The sequence below is a fragment of the Protopterus annectens genome, chromosome 10.part0 (genome assembly GCF_019279795.1).
Source record: "Protopterus annectens isolate FY-2018-M chromosome 10.part0, PAN1.0, whole genome shotgun sequence".
NCBI classification, from domain to species: Eukaryota; Metazoa; Chordata; order Ceratodontiformes; family Protopteridae; genus Protopterus; species Protopterus annectens.
Window position 1 is genome coordinate 818339521 of NC_056744.1, and position 22124 is coordinate 818361644.

Here is a 22124-nt window from a genome sequence, read left to right on the forward strand (position 1 = left end):
CCACTGTGGCGACCCCTAACTGGGAAAAGCCGAAAGACACAACAACAACAACAACTTGGGTGCACTTACTGCTAAGATGTGGGGAAATACCTAATTATTTAGTTGGTGGGGCATACTGCAGCTCAGGATGTGCTTATTTGCACTTGGCACAGGTTATCTGAGCCTCGGACATGAATTTTTCAGGTCTCTTGCAAGCCAGTGTCATCTGTATACCGACAGCAGCCCAGTACAGCACAGCATTTTCTTCCTGTTTGATGAAAAGCTTGTTTCTCACAGTTCAGGGATTTCTACTCTTCTCAGAGTATTGAGTAAAAGACCCTGGGTTGGCATAGCTCTGTTATGGTTATAGCAGACTAGTTATTGAGGGATTCAATCAAATAAAGCCAGTAGTGGAGCTCTATGACTTGAGAACCTGTAGCAAATCAGTTTTCTTAGTGCTGTGACTGAGCTACACATCAGTGACCTCAGGTAGGTTAGAATTTCATGAACATTAGCTTTTACAGTGGGGACACAGAAAAACAGCAGGGAGAGCAGTACTTGATGTAACAGTGAGGGCTGGGGTAGACACATGAATAGGAGAAACACAGTAGAAATTTAACAAACAGAAAGGCACTGGAAGGCAAATGATAAGCAGACTAGAATATAACATTCTAGAAGCACAAGTGGAAAGTAAATAGTGGTAAAAACACAAATCCTGCAGCAAACATTAAGAATACCACCACTACTACAATTCAAGCTACTGTCTAAAGCATTGGACTAGGCAGTGATTTACCAGCAACTCTGCTTATGGAAAATGCAGTACTAATGACTAAATGAGGTTCAGATCCTACAGTAGTTAACAAGTCTCCCACAGTTGCAAGTGAAACTACAATACTAAAGTCCCAGACTGAGTTCAAAATAAAAACAGCTAGCTTTTAGAAGTAATTCCACTTATGAAGATACAAGTGCAGTATAATGCAAAAACAATGCTCATATCTTGTAGTAATTCACAGTTCTGCCATGAAGTTGCAATACCAAGGACGAAGAACAAGACACAAAAATGCAAACAGAAAACTTTTTTGGCTAAAATATGGAAAAAATGCAAAAAAGAACAACATAAAAAGTATCACCATAAATGTCACTATAAGTGCAACTGAAAATTTTAAACGGAATGGAAATATAATCTTTTTTTCTTCCCTTTTTGATGAAAATCTAATTTCTTACAGTTCAAGACTTTAGGCGCTTCTCAGAATTGTGAATAAAAGATATGTTCAAAGGCTCAGCCATATTAAGCAGTCCTCTTGTCAGGACTGCTGTGTGACAACAGAGTGAGTAAGTTACAGGCAGAAAAAAATGTATGATGGCTTTTTGAATGACAGGTCCCATTATGAGTCAGGACAGAAAAAAAACTGATGGTTAGGTAAAGAAATCCCCCCACAGAAAATATTATACATTTGTGTTACAGTCAGTTTAATTTAAAATGTTAAGTGGTGCAACGGTTAGCGTTGTCACCTCACAGCAAGAGGTTCTCAGATTCGATCCTCGGCTGGGGTGCCTTCTGTGCGGAGTCTGCATGTCCTCCCTGTGGTCGCGTGGGTTTCCTCCAGGTGCTCCGGTTTCCTCCCACATCCCAAAGATATGCTGTAGGTGGATTGGACACTCTAAAAATGGCCCTAGGCATGGTTTGTGCATGTGTGTGCCTTCAGTGGAAGGTTGGGCGCTGGGGTTGGCAACTCGACACTATAAAACTCCACTGCCAATCATGTGCGGACAGGTGATCCGCTTTGGCGACCCCCTAACTGGGAAAAAGCCGAAAGAAGAAGAATGTATAAATCAGATGTGACCATACTTAGCTTTCACTGTGAAAGAGAACCATAAAGAGCTCTGAACAAAAACATTAGCAGTCAATATTTTGTTCATCACAATACATTCAGTAAGTTTAATACCTAACAAACATTCCACTTCTATCCTTATATTTTATAGTTTCCCAGCATTCAGATAATTTAGAAATAGAATATTAGCTATTAACTGAAAAAATTTCCTTGAAACAATTACCTAACACAGAAACCCTCCAAAACCTGGACCAAACCCAATTTGGCTTTGTCAAAGAGAAATCTTGCCGCTCAATCTTGAGAAAGTCAACAAGGCCATGGACGAGGGTAGAATGGTACACACCGCTTATCTAGATCTGGACAAACCTTTTGACACAATCCCTCACTTGGGGATCTTAGATAAATTTATTGCGTTAGGTCTATCAAATGGATAGCTAACGGGCTCACTGACAGGATACATGTTGCCTGGACAGGTGAATCCACTTACGATAAGAAACATATTACTAGTGGTGTCCCACAGGGCTCATTGTTGGGACCCCTCCTGTTTGGTAAATACTTCTCTGAAGTGAAGGTCAATGCTGGGGGTCTCTGGCTCACCAAGTTTGCTAATGACTGTAAACTGGAAGCAATTACTGTATCTCCAAATGATGTTGACATCCTACAAACAGGCCTAAAATGACATATAACTGATGCTAAAACCATGGTCTGAAACTAAATGCTAAAAAATACATAAACATACCCTTTGGTAAATCAGAAATCCCTGAAAATTATAATATTGATAGCATACCACTAAAAGTAGACCCAGTGTTGAGGGACCTAGGAACACAGATAGACAGTAACCTAAACTTTTACCACCAGGTACCTACAATAGTGAGGAAATCCTTGTGTGACTCAACTTATTACGTAAAGACATGGCATCAAGATCAAAGGAAGTCATAGTGCCATTGTACTTTGCCCTCATCTGGAACATAACAGAGTATAATACTTCCTTCTTCATGTACCTAACCAAGCACTTACACCAATTAAAGTGGCCCCAGAGGTTTCTCATTAAAAAAATACAAAGAGTAAGACACATCTTATGCGGACAGACTAAAGGCCCTATTCCTTTACTCCATCTCATAACATCTACTGAGAGGGGATTATGCCTGACCTACAAGGCATTCTCTGATCCAGCCCTGATGAAAATGTTACATATTTGCAAGAAAAATGATACAATGGTAACAAGTTCCATGGACCAGAACCTTACTTCTGACTCTAATAGAACTTGCGATAGAGAAAGAGTCGTACCTCAAAGGCTGCATCATCTATGACATAAACATCTCAGTTTCATAAAAGAAATGCGTCCCTCACTCTCTTCAAAAAATAATTTGGAAAAATGGATGAGGAACCGTAAATGCACTCCTGGGGTACTGCCCATGTCCATTACGGACAGAGGCAGTCTATAAAATGACTTTGGGCTCCAACACCCAAAGATCCACTACCCTAACACCACCCCATCCTATACCTGGGAAATTAAGAAATAACATTGTCATATCCTGTGTATTATTGGCTAGGCTTGTAACGGCTCTTGTGACATTAGCCTAGTAATCATATATGAACCTATGAGCCTGACACATTTCTAGAATTTTCAAATGGTTTCTGAGTGAAGCAGGAAAATAATTCACAAAATGGTTATAAGTACAGTTCTGTCTGGTACATTGCAATGTAAAATGTTAGCAAGATAGACCAATACTGTGGTTTGTGCAAAGAAAATCATAGCAATTCTGTGTATTCTGCTGCAAAAATCCCTGAAAAGAGGAAGCTCAAGATGGCATGTGGATTAGCAGCACTGACACTGTTCAAAAACTACATACATTCTCAAAGAAATTTTAAAGGATAAACCAAGTCAAACTCAGTCAGTTCAGTTCCATAAGGAGGAATAAGAGGTAACTTGCTGGATGAATACAAAAGCCAGAAATGGTGCAAGAATGATACACGTCCTACATCTGATTCTGCAGCAAGAGTCCACTCAGTCAGGTTTCACCGTTTTGTACAGCTTTTCTTACTACCATGAAAAAAGTAACTGAATTGTAATCTAATAAAAGAGCAGTAACGCTAAAATGGATCAGGGTATTTCTGTCTTGTGATGCTGTGCTGAAATACTAAATAATCCTTTGATGAATTTCAATAATTTAAAGGTCTTTTTCCATTTATAGATGACAAGAGGCTTATAAGAAGTAACTATGTACACCAGTACAAGGAAAAAAGAGACACAGGAGCCGTCCATTTATAACCCCTTTTTAATAAAAGTATCACCTTTTGTTCTCATGTTACAATATGACTGTAACATCAAACATACAATGGTTTAAAGAATTTGCACCAAATGCAGTACACAGGTACTGTTCAGCAATTTGACGTTTACATTTATCAAATGCATTACTAAAGCTAAGATACAGTTTCAACAAAGACAGCAGCAAACCATTTCAATGAGTTTTCTTTAAGGATCTTTAGTATACGAATTCTGGAGAACACTGAATAATGAAGAGTGACATATGACAGTTTGCCACAAAATACATTGACAACAATGGATCTTACACATTGCTGAGTTTGGCACTTTAATGTAATTGTAAAAGGAAAATGGTTTTACTTAAAAAAATAAAATAAAATAAAATAAATGCAGCCTGCCCAGAAAAGGGCATCTGCAGAAAGGAAAACAATTTTACGTAAAAACTCAGACTGCCTTTTGTAAGGCATTGATATTCAGCTAGTGTTACTGTACAAAAATTCTGACGCAGCCATTTCCTCAATGTTTCCCGACCACTACATTTACATTTTAAAAATAAAATAACAATAAAGTATAGCAGTTTTATACTGCTAATAAGAAACAATTTTCATTTTAAGTGCAGTACAGCATTTAAGCAATGGAAGAAGCTTCAAACTGACAGGTCTGTTCTAACCAGCAGGACATAATTATTATTGAGGCAAACACAATTTCATTAGTTTAACTGTGGACAGAGACATGGCCATTTGCATAAAATCTGAAGGGAGACCGCTAATATACACTTGTAAAATGTAAAGCTTTTCATTAACACTATCTGAGGTACCTTCTAGAAAGTATTTGCATTCACTGCTACAAAGGTGAAGAACAAAGCTCATCCCCTACCATCATACAATCTGTAATAATTTTGAGCACTCTGAACAATTAATGTTCTTCATGCTTCAAAAATAGTACCTTGTCAGCAACATGCAAAATAATTAGACTTCTCATAGGCACAACTTAGGGAGTGCAAGACACTTCAGGTTTGTACATCACAGTCACATGATATATTCCCTAAAATGTCAATAAAAACAGTCACAAACATGTATGATCTACATAGAGTTTCTTGAACAAAAATGTATGAAACATGCTGTTTCTTTGGAGGCAACAGTTACATTCATTTTGTTTTCAAGTATAGTTTGAAATATACATCTGAAAAAACATATCCTCATTTTGCCACAAAGACACAAAACATTTGAAACTGCATACCAGAATTTAAATTTGCCATCACATTGTCTCTGATTAATGAGGTTTTATATTAGATCAAAGTAACCCATAAAAAAATACTTAGGTTTTCCATAAAATGAGGATTCATGTTTTTCTGTTCTCCCCTATACCTGTTTCAAGTTCTGTATACAGCAATATTTTGCAGCATTTCTGATTTCCTTTCCAAGAAATAGGAAAGCACAACACTGAGCCTGATGCTCTTTGTGAAAATAATTATAAGAAGGTAGGGCTTTGCATAAAGATATCACAAAAGTTCAACACTGGGTTACTGTTCTTCCTGGACCAGAATGCCAATGAACCGAAACACCAAAAGCCACTGTTTGCCAAAGGCTCGCCCAGAGTGCACTGGTAATATTCTTCCTAGCTACTTTACTTGGCATTGCCTCTTGTTCTGTGGTTCATAATGTCTATGTTTTTTTATTTACTGGCTTTGTTTTACTGTTCAAACTGTAGCTGGTTTCCCTCAGAAACAACTCGCATTCTGAAAGCTGTTCAACAGACAAATATTTACGCATATACTCGACAGTTCTTTGATATGTGGCCTTCTCCTGCTCCAGCGTTCGTATCAAGTGCTTTGCTTTGTTTTCTCTGGTTAGAATGGTCTCCATATTGCATTCCAAATTCTGGACTTTGGCTCGAGCAACCTGACAAAAAAAAGAGGATGATTAGCTAGGCAGTTCCGTTAAACAGAGACCCACTAATTTTTATATACAAATTTAGACAGAACAATGAACATATGTAAAGAGTAAAATAAGCACTGCTGCCAAATTTGGTGGGCAGTACTGTGGCAGAACAGACCACTCAGGCACGTCTTGAAGGAAAATGGCAGATGCAAAGAGACTCAATCTCTTGAAGATCTGTTATTCCTAACAATACTGACCATGTAGGATATCACTGCACTTCAAAAATGGTAACTACTAGAAAACAAATCCTAACTAGCACTTAAAAAAAGAAGTTATGTCTTACCATTTTATTGTTGATCCTTGTTCAGTCATTACGCATGAGTATCGGTTCCGAGCTCGGAACCGAGCCGGCCATTTTCCAAGCTCGTGTCAGCTTCAAACACTCGAGCTAAACTCTTACCCACAATCCCCCTCTCCCTGTTACCTCAGATTGAGTTTGCAAGTCAAAGAAGGTAGAGGCTACCTCTGGTCAAATAACCTAAGAGAACCGGATGGTGAGATCCACTAGAAACCACAGGAAGGGGAAGGAGGGAGAGTCGTAATGACTAAACGAGGATCAACAATACAGATGGAACGTTATGGTAAGACATAACTTCTTTATCTGATATTGTTAATCCTCGTTCATTCCTTATGCATGGGACAGAGTCCCCAGCTACCTCTATTCCTGGGAGGCTCTCATGGAAGAACATTCCTGAGCACCATAGAACCGAAAGATGCTCTTCCCCTGGAGGCCAAATTCAATTTGTAATGATTGATGAAGGTATGAGGTGTAGCCCAAGTTGCAGCTGCACAGATGTCATGTAAATAAGCTCTGGCATGGAAGGCAGCAGAAGTTGCCACCAACCTTGTTAAATGAGCTTTCATGGCAGTAGGCAATGAGATATTATGTTGTGTATAAATAAAGGTCACACAGTCCTTCAACCATCTAGCTAATGTGACCTTAGCAACAGAAGATCCTACTCTAGGTCCAGAAAAGGCCAAAAATAACTGGTCAGATTTATGAAAAGGTTTAGTCCTGTTTAAGTAAAAATGGATTTGCCTGTGTATATCTAGGGTATGCAGGCAATACTCTCCTCTGTTTGAATGATTGGGAAAGAAAACTGGCAATTCAATGGCTTGATTAATGGACATTTCAGAGATCACTTTAGGCAGAAATGACGGATTAGTTCTTATTGACACTCTATCTCTATGAAAAATCAAGTATGGACTTTTGATACATAAAGCTTGAAGCTCAGAAATACGTCTGGCAGAAGTAATGGCAACCAAAAACAAGGTTTTCCATGACAAATACTTGAGGTAGCAAGAAAAAGCTGGTTCGAACGGTGACATTGTCAGAGCTTGTAGAACTAATGATAAATCCCATGGTTGAATAGGTTCTCTAAAAGGTGGTTTCAGATGATTCACACCTTTTATGAAGGTCTTGCACAATTTATGGGACATAAGAGAGGAATTTTGGACATCCTGAAGAAAATTAGAAATTGCAGCCAAATGAACTCTAATGGTGGAGGCCGATAGACCCAATTGAAACAGGTCGGCCAGATAGTCTAGTATTATCGACACTGGTGCTGAAAAGGGGTCTACTTATTTATCTTTCAGCCAACAGGTAAATCTTTTCCACTTGCTCAGATAAGTAATTCTAGTGGAAGACTTATGAGAAGCAATGAGAATATCATGTACTGGTAAAGAAAGATCATTCTGCCTGGCAATCAAGGGAACTGGAGTAGCCAAGCCGTTAGCTTCAGGCTGTTCAGGCTGGGATGAATCAGGTTCTGTGGATGTGAGATCAACTATGGGGATGGATGGAGAATCCATGATCGATCTAGTAGGTGAGGCCAAAGGAAGGGGAACCAAATCTGTCGAGGCCAATATGGTGCTATGAGGATCACCTTGCTCTTCAACCGACGGGTTTTCTTCAGAAACTGGGGAATGAGGGGAAATGGTGGAAATGTGTAAAGAAGACCCGAGGGCCAATTGTGGACTAGAGCGTCCCTGGGTGACTGTCCCGGAGGGGGAATCAGGATGAAGTAGTTGCTGCATTTGTAGTTGGTCGGGGATGCAAAGTGGTCACAGCAAGGACGGCCCCAGCGCTGGAAGATCTCCCCTGCTATCAAGGGATTCAGGGACCACTCATGAGGTTGAAGAATGCACCTGCTGAGTCTGTCTGCTATCACATTGGAACTCCCAGGAATGTGCATTTCTAGAAGAAAACAATTGGTAGCCATCACCCATTGCCATATCCTCATGGCCTCTCGACGAAGGGGGTAAGATTTGGTTCCACCTTGCTTGTTGATGTACCAGACCACCGTCATGTTGTCTGATTGAATCGCAATTGTCCCAGACGGCAGCAGGGGAAGGAATGCTTGCAATGCCAGAAGCACCGCCCTCAGCTCTAGAACATTTATATGCAGATGGGCCTCCAGTTTGGACCAAGTGCCCTGGAGTGTCTGTCCCTGACATAGCCCACCCCCCACCCCATCAGGGAGGTGTCCGTGGTCACTGTGGCCTTGGGTTGCTGGGGGGAGAAGGGGCGAGACCATTGTGAGAGATTGTGTGTCATCCACCAATTTAAATCCTGTTTGCACCTGTGGGTTACTCGAATCATGGCTGAAAGAGGATGCTGAAAAGGATACCATTGGGTGAGCAGTGGCCATTGTAGAAGCCTCATGTGAAACCTGGCCAGGGGAACAATGATGATAGAGGCTGCCATAGAACCCAACAGCTGTAGAACCGAGTGAGCCGTGGATTTTTCCTTTGAAAGGACTGGAATTAGTTGTTGCTTTATTTTTAGAATTCTGTGCTCTGGAATAGCAGCTCTACAGTTTTTTGTGTCCAAGATAACCCCTATGAATTCTGTCAACTGAGATGGGGTGAGATTGGACTTTTGCCAGTTTATGGTTATGCCTAGCCTTTGAGCAGCGAGGAGAGAGTATGCCAGGGCTTTTTCCAGTAGATGTCTGGTGGTGGAGGAAATGAGCCAGTCGTCTAGGTATGGAAACATCTGGAATCCTTGAAGTCGCAAGTGAGCTGTGACAACTGCCATGCACTTTGTGAACACTATGGGGGCTGTAGAGAGTCCGAAGGGCAGTACTCTGAACTGGTAGTGACTGGCTCCCGCACAGAAGTGCAGAAATCTTCTTGATGGCCTGTCCACCTTTATGTGGTAGTACACATCTTGAAGATCTATAGAGCACATACAATTGTCTTTTTCCAGAAGTGGGAGGATAGACTGTATTATGATCATCTGGAATATTTGTACTCTCACAAACTTGTTCAATACACTGAGATCCAAAATTGGTTGCCAGTCCCCGGTTTTCTTTGGCACCAAAAATAGTCTTGAGTAGAATCCGGATCCAATCTGGTCTGAAGGGACTATTTGGATGACTCTTTTTCTTAGCAGCTTTTCTATCTCTAGTGCTGCTTCTTCCCTTTAACTGGGTGGAACGTTGGGAAGGTTTTTTGAAGGGACAGGACAAAGATCAAAGGGGATATGATAACCTCTGGTTATAATCCTTTGTACCCAAGAATCGGTGGTGATAGTTAGCCAGGCAGAAGGGTACAAGGAGAAACGTCCCCCAACCACCTCCAGAGGAAAGGAGCTGGGCCGCTCTTCAGGAGCGCTGGTAGGACTGGCCAGGGAAAGAATCTCTGGAACCCTGATTATGTGGACCCCCTCTGCCTCGAAAGGAGTGTCTTCCCTGTGAGTTTCCCCCTCTGCTTCTGGGGGAGAACTCGGCCTGTGTGTCACGCAAAAGACCCTGAGATTTCTTGAACCATATCTTCCCACTCTTTTGGTTTTGGGAGAAAGCACGTTGAGGGGAGGAATAATGGACACCTATGGCAGAAAGGGTCTTACCATCCTGTTCACATCTGGCCAGTGTGCTTTTAACTTTGGGACCAAACAACGAAGAGGCCTCAATGGGGGCATTAAGAAAGGAAGACTTAAAGGGTTCCGCGAAGTTGCACAAGCACATCCAGGGGTGTCGTCTCAAGACCACAGCTGAACCCGCTGCTCTAACTGCTCCTTCTGATGCATGAGATATCAATCGCATAGAGGAGTTAGATATAGATTCAATGGTGGCCAGCTGAGAGGCCACTTTGTCACGGACCTCATCAAACACGGCACCAGCCAAGGTTTCAGAGAGCTCAGAAACCAGATCCCGCTGAAGCCTGGTAAAATGTGCCATATAATTCAGGGACCTGATAGCAAAGGACGCTGAAGCAAAGGTGTGCTTCCCTATCCTGCCCAGGGCCTGGGACTCTTTGTTAGGCGGATGGACAGTCTGGCTTTCTTCTTCTGCCAGATCCTTTTTTGTTGCGGCCGCCACCACCAAAGCATCCACAGGAAGTCCTTTGGACCAATGGGGATCCAAAGCAGGAGGGGACAAGATCTTATCTGGCCTCTAGGGAATAGCTTTGACAGCATCAGAAGCCTTCCAAGCACGCTGCATGATGAGCCGGACAAGTTCATCGGCAGGTGGAATAACCCAGGAGGTAGGGAGCTGGGAGCGAAAGGCCTGCAGGAACACAGATTCCTCAGAGGTCAGATTAGGGGACTGCCTGTCACCTCTCTGTTTCAGGATTTTGAGGATATCACCAAAGGATACCTCAGAAGGTGACCGAGGGGATCCTTCCCCCTCATCGAAATCTGTGTCTTCAGTGAGGGACTCCTCTGTGGAGTCTATGTGCTTCCTCTTACATGAACTTTTCCGGTGGACCTCCTCAGCAGGAGAAGCTGGAGATGACAGCGGAAAAGGGGATTCCTGAGGGGAATATGTCCTGCGGCCCCTGCACCCGGTGTCCGCTAGGTGTGACTTGTGAAACCAGTGTACCAAAGGAGGGCGGAGGTATAGACAGTCCGGAATCGCCAGCAGCAGCGAAAGCCTTCTACATCAGTTGGAAGGTTGGTCCACCCGAAGAGGAGTGCATGTCTAGGACAGGGGTCACCCCTCCCCTAAGTGGCTCAGCCTGCTGACCCGGAGTCCCTGGTTGGCTGTGGAGCAGCAAACTATGCATGTCACAACTGACATCTTGGGTCGTAGCAAAACTTTCCTGCCACGAAGGCAACTGCGGTTCCTTAGTGAGATCCATAAAGAGAACCGCAGAAGGGGAAGTCTGTGCTATATCCATGGACTTCAAATTAATGAAGGAGGAGAATAAGAAGGGGTCTTTGGAGATGGGTGATCACCTCCCAAGGAAGAATATTTCCTGAGGGGTGGGATACCTCTGGCCAAGAATACCTGGTCCATAAGACGCAACACATCATGTTCAGAAAGGCTTCTAGTGGACCTCACGGAGACTGAGGGAGAAACAGGCCTGTCCACATAAGAGGCAGACTCGGTGCCCATCTCATCTGACCGCACCGAGGACAAAGGTGCCAAGAGAGACTAGACTACTGTTGTCTGCACCGAAGAAGTCATCGGTGCTGAGGTCATGGTCTGCACCGACACAGGGATCGGTGCCGAAGTGGTTGTCGGTGCCGAAGCTAGAACCAACAAGACAGGAGTCAACAATAAAGGTGTCGGTTCCGATGAAGATCACAAAGCCGACACGGTTAATGTCTGCGCCGACTGAATGGTCGGTGTCGATATAGTGCTAATGGTCTGAACCGAAGAGCCCCTTAGTGCTGATATATAGAAGGCTGCAGGAGAAGATGGAGCCGAAATCACTAATGGAGCCGAAGGCCTCGGTGCCAAAGGTCTAGGCACCGAAAGCACTGGGGCTGACTGAGAGCGCTCTGGAGCCAAAATTTTAGCCTTTTTAGGTTTTGGTTGGCGGGGGTCCCCAGCCGGGGGCGAAGGCAAAGATTTAGCATTAGTAGGAACATCCAAAGTTTTTTTATGGGCTCTAGGAGGGGTTGAGGCCTCCGACCCAGAAATAGCCTCTGAAAAGGGAGATTTTAGAAGTCCCTTCAGTAACAGCTTGTTTTTCCTTTCCAACAAGGTGCTATTAGAAAAGTTCTCACAAATAGTACAGGGTGGGTCAACAGACAAATGGGAAGCTCCCAAACAATAAACACACAAAGAGTGTGCATCAGAAGTAGGCAGTTTGTGTAACACCGCTTAAACCCCGGACTACCTTTCTTATCTGTTATGACAGTAAATTAATTAATAGAGAGGGTACCAGCAATGGTACAAGAGAGTACTAGAAGGTATGAGAGAAAAGGATTACCAACGATGGTAAAGAGAGATTACCTTGCGGTAAAAGTGGTAAAGAAAGAAGCAGAAAAACCTGAAGAAATTATGAACGCTAGATGCGATAGGGTAAGAGACAATAAAATATGAACTTTCATGACAGAAAAGTAATCTGTAAAACTATTAAACAACAATTGAATGTACTTAGCTCAAGAGAAGTAGCTTGACACGACCGACTGGCAACGCGGCAAACGAAATCTGAGGTAAAAGGGAGAGGGGGATTGTGGGTAAGAGTTTAGCTCGAGAGTTTGAAGCTGACACAAACTTGGAAAATGGCCGGCTTGGTTCTGAGCTCGGAACCGATACCCATGCTTAAGGAATGAACGAGGATTAACAATATCAGATGCTATTTTATGTATAGAACTGTTGCTGAACAGATGATCTTCTTTAGAAATTACACCGGCTGTGTGCTGTTATGCTGGTACAGCAAAATGTTGTTTGATACTGCATTTACAGAGCAAAGCTGTGTATGCATGAGTGCTTCGAGGTAAATGGCAAACTTCTTTGGAAAATTCCCAAACAAGTTTCCACTGCATATCTTTATATAACTCAGACATGTATTTCAACAGTTGGGATCTGCATTTTAACTATGTTTCCTAGCCTTTACATTTTTTAACCTCTGCTTAAGAGACTCCTTAATTCTTCCTACTTTTTAACCTTACTTTTAAAATATGATTATACCAATTAACGAGTACAATGCCCAATTTGGCATGTACCTCACTAGACACCTGCAACAACTGGAGAGGCCGCAAAAGTACCTCACAAAGAGGATCCTAGGCCTTAAATACATCTCCTATATCGACAGACTCAAAAACTCCAACTATTATCTGTCTCATATCGCCTACTTAGAGGCAATCTCTGCTTGACTTTCAAAGCCATGTCTGACCCAGCTCTGTTAGAAATGCTACATCTAAAGAAATTCCAATCCCTCTGTACCACATGCTCCAGAGACTTCAACCTCATTACCACAAACAACAGAACATGTTGGAGGGACAAGTTCATAACCCAAAGACTGCCCATGCTATGGAATAGACTTCCCATACATATCAAACAGAGCACCTCACTGGCCCTCTTCAAGAGGAATCTTGATGAGTGGATGGGAAATAGAAAATTCACCCCGGGGATCCCTCCAGTAGCTCTACTCGACAGAGGCACTGGGAACTAAGGTTGGGTGGCAAGTTGCCAGGATAATCCTATGGGCTAGGCTTGTAAAGGCTCCAGGGCCATTAGCCTAGTACACACCTATGAAACTATGACAAAGATCATAGAACGGTTGCCCTGAAGAGCAATAATAGTACAGTTGTGTGAGAACTCACTAAGAGAACAGAGTTTCACTATAATTCTTGTCTCTTTGGCATTCATTACTAATAAATGCAAGCTGTGCCAACAGATGCACTAGCTGGCTTCAGATTTCAATCACTGGATACCACATACTTCTCAAACTGCGGACAATAAAATTAGGAACAAAGAACCTTGAAACATAGGAACATCCAGCTAAAAATCAGGATGCCTAATTAGCATAAAATGTGAATGCCAACCATAGCTGGCTTTGGGCATCAGCGAATCCTGGGTTGCTGGGGACCCCATGGTCCTGGAGGGAGCCCCAACCACGTCAATCTCGTACAGTAGTCTTGTGTACTTAATAAACCAGAAAGATAACGAAAATTCTTAAGATGAAGTGTCCTAAGGATTGGCCCCACTTCTCTTTAACATTCAAAGATATAGATTAGTTGTGCAAGAACTTACCATAATGATAGATGTCCTTCTCTTCTCTGTTGCAGTATTCCTGACATAAGGGAATTGCTGCCAAAGTAACAACCCAACATCGGCCAGTATATCAAAGTCTTCTACTACCTAGGGTGAGTGTCATGTCTGATATTGGGCACTAGAATACATATGCCATAAAAGTGACATATGCACGCACCACCCTCAGAACTGAAGCCCCACTCGGACAAACAGTCTAAGGTTAAGAGGATTAATGCATTCCAGAAAGGCAAGAAGTGGGGGGAGGGATGGAATACTGCAACAGGGATGAGAAGGACATACATCATTATGGTGAGTTCTTACACAACTAATCTATGTCCTTCTATTCATCTGTTGCAGTATTCCTGACATAAGGGAGAGTACAAAAGCTCATGCAGAAGGGGAGGGGGGAAGAGCAGAGGACGTTTCTATGAAGCCATGGAGAATGGCCCTGGCAAATCTTGCCCTGGATTTGGAAATGGAATCCAGCTTATAATGTTTGATGAAGGTGTGGGCAGATTCCCAAGTAGCTGCTTCTAAGACAGAGTGGTGTCCAACTCCTTGAGGAAAGCCCCCGAGGAAGACACTGCCCTTGTAGAGTAAGCTTTAACTGAGCTTGGAAGGACTTTACCATAGTGAGAAAAGTAAAAGGCAATGGATTTGGATATCCAATTGGAGATTGTCTATTTAGACACAGGTAATCCCAGAGCCCTGGGGTGAAAGGACACAACCAGTTGGTCCAATTTCCTAATGGCTTTAGTCTTGTGTAAGAAAAACTTGAGCTGTCTGTGTACATCAAGGGTGTGAAGGATCCTCTCATTATCGTTCTGGGGGGGGAGTGAAAAAAAGGTGGAGCGATGAATCGTCTGGTTTAAGGACAATTGCTTGACTACCATTGGCATGAAGGAGGGATTGGATCGAAGGGAAAACCTGTCTTTGTGGAAAGACAAGAAAGGAGGAGATGCCATAAGGGCTTGTAATTCTGAAACCCACCTGGTGGAGGTAATGGCCACAAGGAGTACAGTTTTCAAAGTATAGTGTTTGAGAGAGCTAGAAGAACCTGGTTCGAAAAGAGATTGAGTCAGTTTCTCCAGCACAAAGTTGAGGTCCCAGGGTGGAGCTACAGATCTCCTGGTAGGTCTGATGTGAAGGACACCTTTCAAGAATTGTTTTGCTTCAAATCCGGAAGCTAAAGGTGGAGAAAGTGTGAAGTACACCTTTCAAGAATTGTTTTGCTTCAAATCCAAAAGCTAAGGGTGGAAAAAGTGGCAGGCAGGCAGAGATAGCTGACAGATGTGCTTTTAGGGAAGAGTAAGCTAATCCTGCATTAAGCAATTCACACAGATATGACAGAACCAAAGGAGGGGGGGTGGTGTTAGCGGATCCTGGTTTTTGTTAAGACATCAAAGCAAGAATTTGTTCCACTTGGACAGGTAAGATTTTCTGGTATTAGGTTGAAAGCACGTCCTCTGAATAAAGATGTCTGAAAGGGATCAGAGCAATATCACCCACAGAGTCAGTTGGAGGGTATCTAAGTGTGGGTGGATGAGTTAGCCCTTGTTCTGTGTTAGAAGGTCCATTCTGTGGGGTAACTTGTGGTGATTGCCCATGGCTTGATGAAGGAGCAGGGGAAACTAATGCTGTCTTGGCCAATAGGGAGTCACCAGCAAGAGTTTTGGTTTGTCCTGATGAATTTTCAGCAGGACTTTTGGAATAAGTGGAAGGGAGAAATGCATATAGGAACTTCCCCTTCCAGAAACTTGATAGGGCATCCACTCTCCATGCCTGAGAATGGCATTCTCTAGCACAGAACTTCAGAAGTTGTTTGTTCAGAGGGGAGGCAAACAAGTCTATCGGAGGAATACCCCACTTGTGGACAATGTTTAGGAACACAATCCCTGTGAAGCACCCATTTGTGGGCCTGTGCTCTGGATCTGCTTATAGTGTCTGCCACAGCATTCTGACTGGAAGGGATGTAGACCACCTGGAGGAAGATATCTAGTAGGTGTGCTAGGTCCCAGGCCCGTATGGTTAGTCTGCATAGGTGATAGGATCTTGTCACCCCCTGTCTGCTGATATACCACAAGACTGTCATATTCTCTGTGTGCATACGCAACACTCCTGGTCTGAGCAGGGACTGGAAGGTTTGAAGGATGAGGGTTAGTGCCTTCATTTCCTTGATGTTTATGTGGTCCCTCCTCTGGGGTGATGTTCACTGTCCTTGTACTGTGTAGTGGTCCAGGGCTGCTCCCCAGCCCATGTCCGATGCATCTGTGTACAGTATTTGAATACTTGGCAGTGGGCAAATGGGGAGGCCTGGGTTTAGAGACAGTTGTGTCATCCATCAGCGGAGCTCTTTCCTGAGACAGGGTAGAACAGGAATTTGGTGTTCAAAAAGAGGTGGGCATGTTGAGACTAATCTGGCTTTAGGAACCATTGGAATTTACTCATGTGTAGTCTTGCAAGAGGAAGCACAGGGATGGTGGATGCCATCAACCCCAAAATTTTCATGAACTGTCTTGCAGACACCTGCTGTAGGAAGAGAATCTCTGCAAACAGCTGAGAAATCTCCCGTGCTTTGGTAGGGGGGAGAGACACCGTCATACTCTGGGGTTGAAATCTGCACCCGAGGAAGACATGATCCTGGGATAGGACCTGGGATAATTTTGTGAAATTAATGGTGAAACCCACGCTTTGTAGGATAGCAATTGTCAATTAGAGATTTTTGTTCAGTTCCTTTTGGGAATTGGCTTGAAGCAAAAGGTTGTCTAGGTAGGGGATGATCAGGATACCTTGTAGCCTGCAAAAGGCGATCATGGATGCTATACATTTTGTGAAGACTCTCCAGGGAGTGGAGAGTCCAAAAGGCAAAGCTGAAAACTGATAGTGCGAGGATCCCACACAAAAGCGTAGGACTCTCCTGTATCTGGGGTGGATGGGTATATGCAGGTAAGCATCCTTGATATCCGTGGAGGCTAGGAATGCTTGAGGGAGCATAAGAGGGAACAAGGTTTGTAGGGTAAGCATTCTGAATGAGGGAACTATAAGAAAATCGTTGAGATAGGAAAAGTCTAGGATGCGTCTCCAAGGACTTCCTTATTGGGAACTAGGAATAGGCATGAGTAGAAGCCTCTCCCCTCTTGACCTGGGGCCACAGGCTTGATAGTGCCCTGCTCGATCAAGTTTTGAAGGAATGGAGGAAAAAGAGGCTTCTGTTCTTTTGGAGTTAGGGGTTTTCCTCTGAAGGGAGGCACCTTGCGCCAGACCATGAAGTACCCCTTCCTAATGAAGCTCAAAACCCAAGAGTCTTGGGTGAAGAGTTCTCAGGATGGAAGGGATAGGGTAAGCCATTGGGAGAGGGGAGGGGTGCCCTGACTTCATGAGGAGTCACGAGGATGAGCCTGTCCAATCAGGAAAGGGCTGCTTAGCTAGGTGAGAAGAGGAAGAAGATGTCGGAGGAAACTTTTGAGTTTTCCTAGGCCTCTTCTGAGGTTTTGATTGTGGGGTTTTGTATTGCCTGTGTATAAACACTTGTTTCACAGGGTAATTCCAGTGAAATTTAGGCACTGTAGATACTAGAATGTGCTTAATATCTTTACGTTCTTTGCTTTTCTCTTGCAGGGATTTGAAATGTTCTGCAGAGGACTTACCAAAAAGGGCAGAGTTGTCCAAGGGGGCATCCATCAGTTTTGCCTAAATATTCTCTGGAAGGGGCTGAAGCCTTAACCAGGCAAATCTTCTTAGGGCTGAAGAGGATGCTAGAGCTATGGATGTTGCTTCTACAGCATCGTAGCTGCACTTAATAGAATGTCAGGCTACCTGAGAAGAGGTAGCAATGAGGAAGGACGCTAAGGTTTTGCTTTCAGAGTCTGGCATGTCTGAAATTAATTTTTAAAGCTGAGACAGGAGTTCCAGATTATACCTGGTCATGTGAGTCTGGTAGTTCACAGCTCTTTATGCCAGGGTGGCTGAAGTATAGAATTTCTTGGTGGCCTTTCTGTCTGCTATTCTTATCCGAAGGGAGAACTGTGGAGGAAGGAAGCAACCTAGAGGCCTTATCAGAGGCAACTGAAATCACCAAAGGGTCTGCAACTGGGATCTTGAAAAGAAAATTGCAGTCGTTAGGTACTTTGTAGTACCTATCCAGCTTTTTTGGAGCTAGAGGCTGAGAATCCGGATGAGTAGAGGTAGATGCAAAAACATCTTAAAAGGCTGGTATAATATGAGGAATGGCTGAAAGGCTAAAGGATTGTACTTGGAGGAGGTCATAATAATCTTTTTGGACCTCTGACATCTGTGTACTATTCCATTTGAAGTGGTCAAGCATCCTAGAGATAGTTTCCCCAAAAGAGATTTCCTCCATGCGAGATTCTGTTCCATTAGAATCTTTGTCAGGGGAGGCATAATCTAAGCGTGAGGGGATTTGGGAAGAGTATTTCATTGGATCACTATTCTCATCAGAAGAAGAATCTTCCTCAGAAGTGGCTTGAGGCCTAGGTCTTTTCTGTGGGGAGGTACGCCAGGCATGAGAAGAAGCAGGGTGACCAAAAGAAGGCCTAAGCATCAGCATCATAAAGGCCTTAAATAGGCCTTGCGTGAAATTTTGCCATTCCTTCTGAGGGACGGGGGCGAGGAACACATGCTTGTTTTTTTTTTGCTTTTTCCTTGCTGGAGTATTCATATAATGTAAAGGAGGAGGGCTGGACGTAGGCCTACATTCTACCAAGTCCGAGTCGACGTCTTCCCTAACAACTATTTGGGTCAGCCCCCTGGGATCTTCAGACACAATAAGCCTGGGCTACCCCTGGACATCGGTAGATGCCCGAGTAGCCTCTCTGGACGGCCAGTTCCAAGGTGGCCTGGAAAATGGGTTTGGCTTGTAGTTCTGGATCCATGGCGGCATGTGCCTCCGAGCTCTCATGTGCTTCAGGATAGATGTCTGAATCGAGAGGTGCAGCTTCGGCTTTGGGCCTATGTGTTTTGGCCTCATGCTTAGCAGGCTCAGTCATCGGGTCTGAGGAGGATTACATCGCGTTCTTGGATAAAAACTTAAGACACTGGTTTAAAAGGTAGATCATAAGGAGAATAACTGACTTCAAAGGAATTTAGGTACAAAATACTGACAAATGGAGCAGTTTTTTTGGTCGTGCTAGGGTCCAAGGCAAAAGAGGCACTGGGAATGACTATCCTTGCGTGGAATCTGTCTTCCACAATCATACTTCCGTTTCCTGGATGACATTAACCTCAATAAAAGACAAGGTAGCAGAAAGACAAAAAAGAGTTCCCCAACTGGGCACTTATCTTAGTTTAGAAAGCAATTTCGACAGCACAGTCAAGTCCATGACTGACGATCCGACTGGCAGCAAAGAAGTTCTGAAGGTGGTGCACGCGTACGTCATTTTTATGGCCGACATCTACTACTGGCCTATGTCAGACGTACATTGCACCCTAGATAGTAGAAGACTTTGATATACTGACAGACGTCAGGTTGTCTCCTTGGCAGGCAACTCCCTTATGTCAGGAATCCTGCAACAGATGAATAGAAGAATATCTCTGGCTGTACGAACAGTGTCTTGTCAAGTAGCAGGCTTCATAGTTTCATTAACTGTTTTACGACTGACATAGTGTCTTTGATGTAATTAAATCCTGCTGATGGTATTCTCTCCACTAAAACTAACATTACAAATGGCTTTACACACCCAAAATACCTACAACAGCAGGAGGCTCTTAATCATCCTTGACAATGTGTGGGTCCTGCAAAAGCTGCTGTTGGTTGGGAGAAAATGAGGAGAAACAAAAAACATCATTCATTCACCAATTATGCTCATTATCCTAAACACGGTGACTAATCTCAGTGCTTACTTAGGATTTAAGATCTTTGAGGATCTGTGAGTGTGGCTGTCAGTTTGGGACATTTCTTCCTATATGGATGGTAAAACTTCAATATTGTGTGTTAGTATTAAATGAACAGGTTTTAAGGAGGTATTGGAGATTTTTTTTTTTGCCTGAAGGCTTTCAATAGAACAAAAAGTTTTGTAAGATGTGACATAGGGCCAAATGTATATGACAACAACAAATATATAAAGGTTCAACCTGCCAAAGAGTGTATGCATGTAACACAAAAGCTGGAACTAGGCATTTACCAAAAAAGGTGTGGTGGAAATAATAATTTTTTAATACAATGACACATTCTGTAATGCCTTTAAATGGTCTCACAGATAAATACAAAAAAGAATGAATAGTGAACTATATTAAAAATGTATAGTGCCAACAGCTATGTTACAGGAGACACAGTTGGAAAGAAATGAATAAGTGAATTTCAGAAAGAAAGGTTTTCAGGCTGCAACTAAACCAAAACTGTCACTGTTATTCCTTACAAACAGCAAAAAATAAGTAATGAAAAGTAATAGGCGAAACACAAGGCACAGGATTCCCAAGCACTTCAAAAGCCACAGCAGTGCACTCAATGTAGATTGAAAAAATGAACAGTCTCTTATTCACATCAAAAACTAAGAAAAACTATTGGAGGAATACTACTTATAGGTGAAGAATGAAACTTGATTTGCAGCAGTGAAGATGTGTCTGGGGGCCCAAAAGGGAAAGTATAACAAAGGAGGGAAGATTTTTGAAGAAACATATAAGAATATTTAGCAAGAAAGATGTGAATTCAGTAGCAGGAGTTCAGAGTGAATTTACATATTATTCTCCAAGATATAAAAACTGGGCTAGGCTAGACAGAATTTACATTTCACAGGAACGTGCATTTAAATGAAGGTCTTGATACACACCCAATAACTATTTCAGATCATGCACCAATAATAACTGAAAAATACAGGGTAATGAAATAAAAATGAGACACTGGCACTTTCCCACCTATCTGTTAAAAAGAGAGTAATTTAAGGAATGGGTATTGAAGATTATTCAGGAGCTATTCGAGAGGATAGAAATTACTTCTGAAAATACAGCTACAGAGTGGGGGATAAAATTAAGGTGGAGTTTAAAAATAGGTGTAGAAATAAAGGAAAGGGAGCTATGGTTAAGAAGTAAGAATTATTTAGAGGGACTGACAAATGTTAAGTATTGCAGAATTGGGGGAATCTCACAGAACAAGAAGAGAATCAACTGCAGAATGCTAAACAGAAAATAAGGGTTTACCTCAATAACGTGTAGAAAGACTGCTGTTAAGCAACTTTTTTTGATAATAACACTAGACCACAAATCTTTCACCACAACGACTCAGGCAACAGAAAATAGAAAGGGCTGTTGCCAAGCTCAGGGAGCCTATAACAGGGAAGGTAACAAGAGATCCTGTAGAACTATTAGAAATATTTCAGAAATTCTATGAAAGTCTGTATAAAGCACAGAAATATGGAAATCAAGAAAAGATACAAATGGAAATGTTTATGGAAGAATTAAATATGCCAAGGTTAGATGTAGATAAGGCTCAATTACTAATGATAAGGATAGGAGGAGATGAAATAAACATTGTGATGTATAACCAATATACAGAAAAGTCCCCAACAATAGATAGTATTCCTGTGGATGTTTGGAAGCTAGGAGGGAAAAAACTCAAAAAGACCCAGAAGGTTCTGTTTAACAGTATTTTAAGTGGACGAGAAGTGCCAAAATCCTGGACAAAGCAGTGGTAGCTGTAATACCTAAAGCGGGTAAAGGTCCATCACATCCAGCTTCATACAGGCCTACTTCAATATTAAACCATGATTATAAAGTGCTCATGTCTATAATGGCTAAAAGAATGGAAAAAGTAATGCCAAAATTGATACATATGGACCAATGTGGTTTTGTGGAGGGCAGACAAACAGTTGACAACATTAACAGAACAATGATGATCCTGAGGGAAGCAGAATGTAAGAAAATACATTGTTGTTGGTGGGTCTTGATGCAGAGAAAACATCTGAGAGAGTAAACTGGGACTTTATGAGTAGGGCAATGGAAGCTTTTTCATTTCCTGAAAAGCTTTTAAAGTTGATTAGGAGCCTTACTCAGAATGCAAAGAACAATTTCACCTGCCCCAGTTAAATAACAATCAAAAAAGCCAAATGGTTAGACATCACCAATGAATTGAATGTAAATCAAAATCAGTTGGATACTTGGAAAGGAAAAAAATCTTTTGCAAAGTTTTAACACCAAAAAAAAAAAATAGTCTGGCTAA

The 22124-nt window shown here is 42.5% G+C and overlaps 1 protein-coding gene across 5 annotated transcripts in view; it reads right to left on the reverse strand.

Annotated features, from left to right (window-relative positions):
• Positions 1–4072: 4072 nt before the first annotated feature.
• Positions 4073–22124, reverse strand: part of TBC1D4 (TBC1 domain family member 4) — a 2350609-nt gene continuing 2332557 nt past the window's right edge. For all 5 annotated transcript variants that reach the window (XM_044085628.1, XM_044085627.1, XM_044085626.1 and 2 more), the window contains one exon: positions 4073–5978. In XM_044085628.1, the coding sequence (XP_043941563.1) occupies positions 5742–5978 (237 nt within the window). In that variant the 3' untranslated portion in view covers positions 4073–5741. The remainder of the gene's footprint in view (positions 5979–22124) is intronic.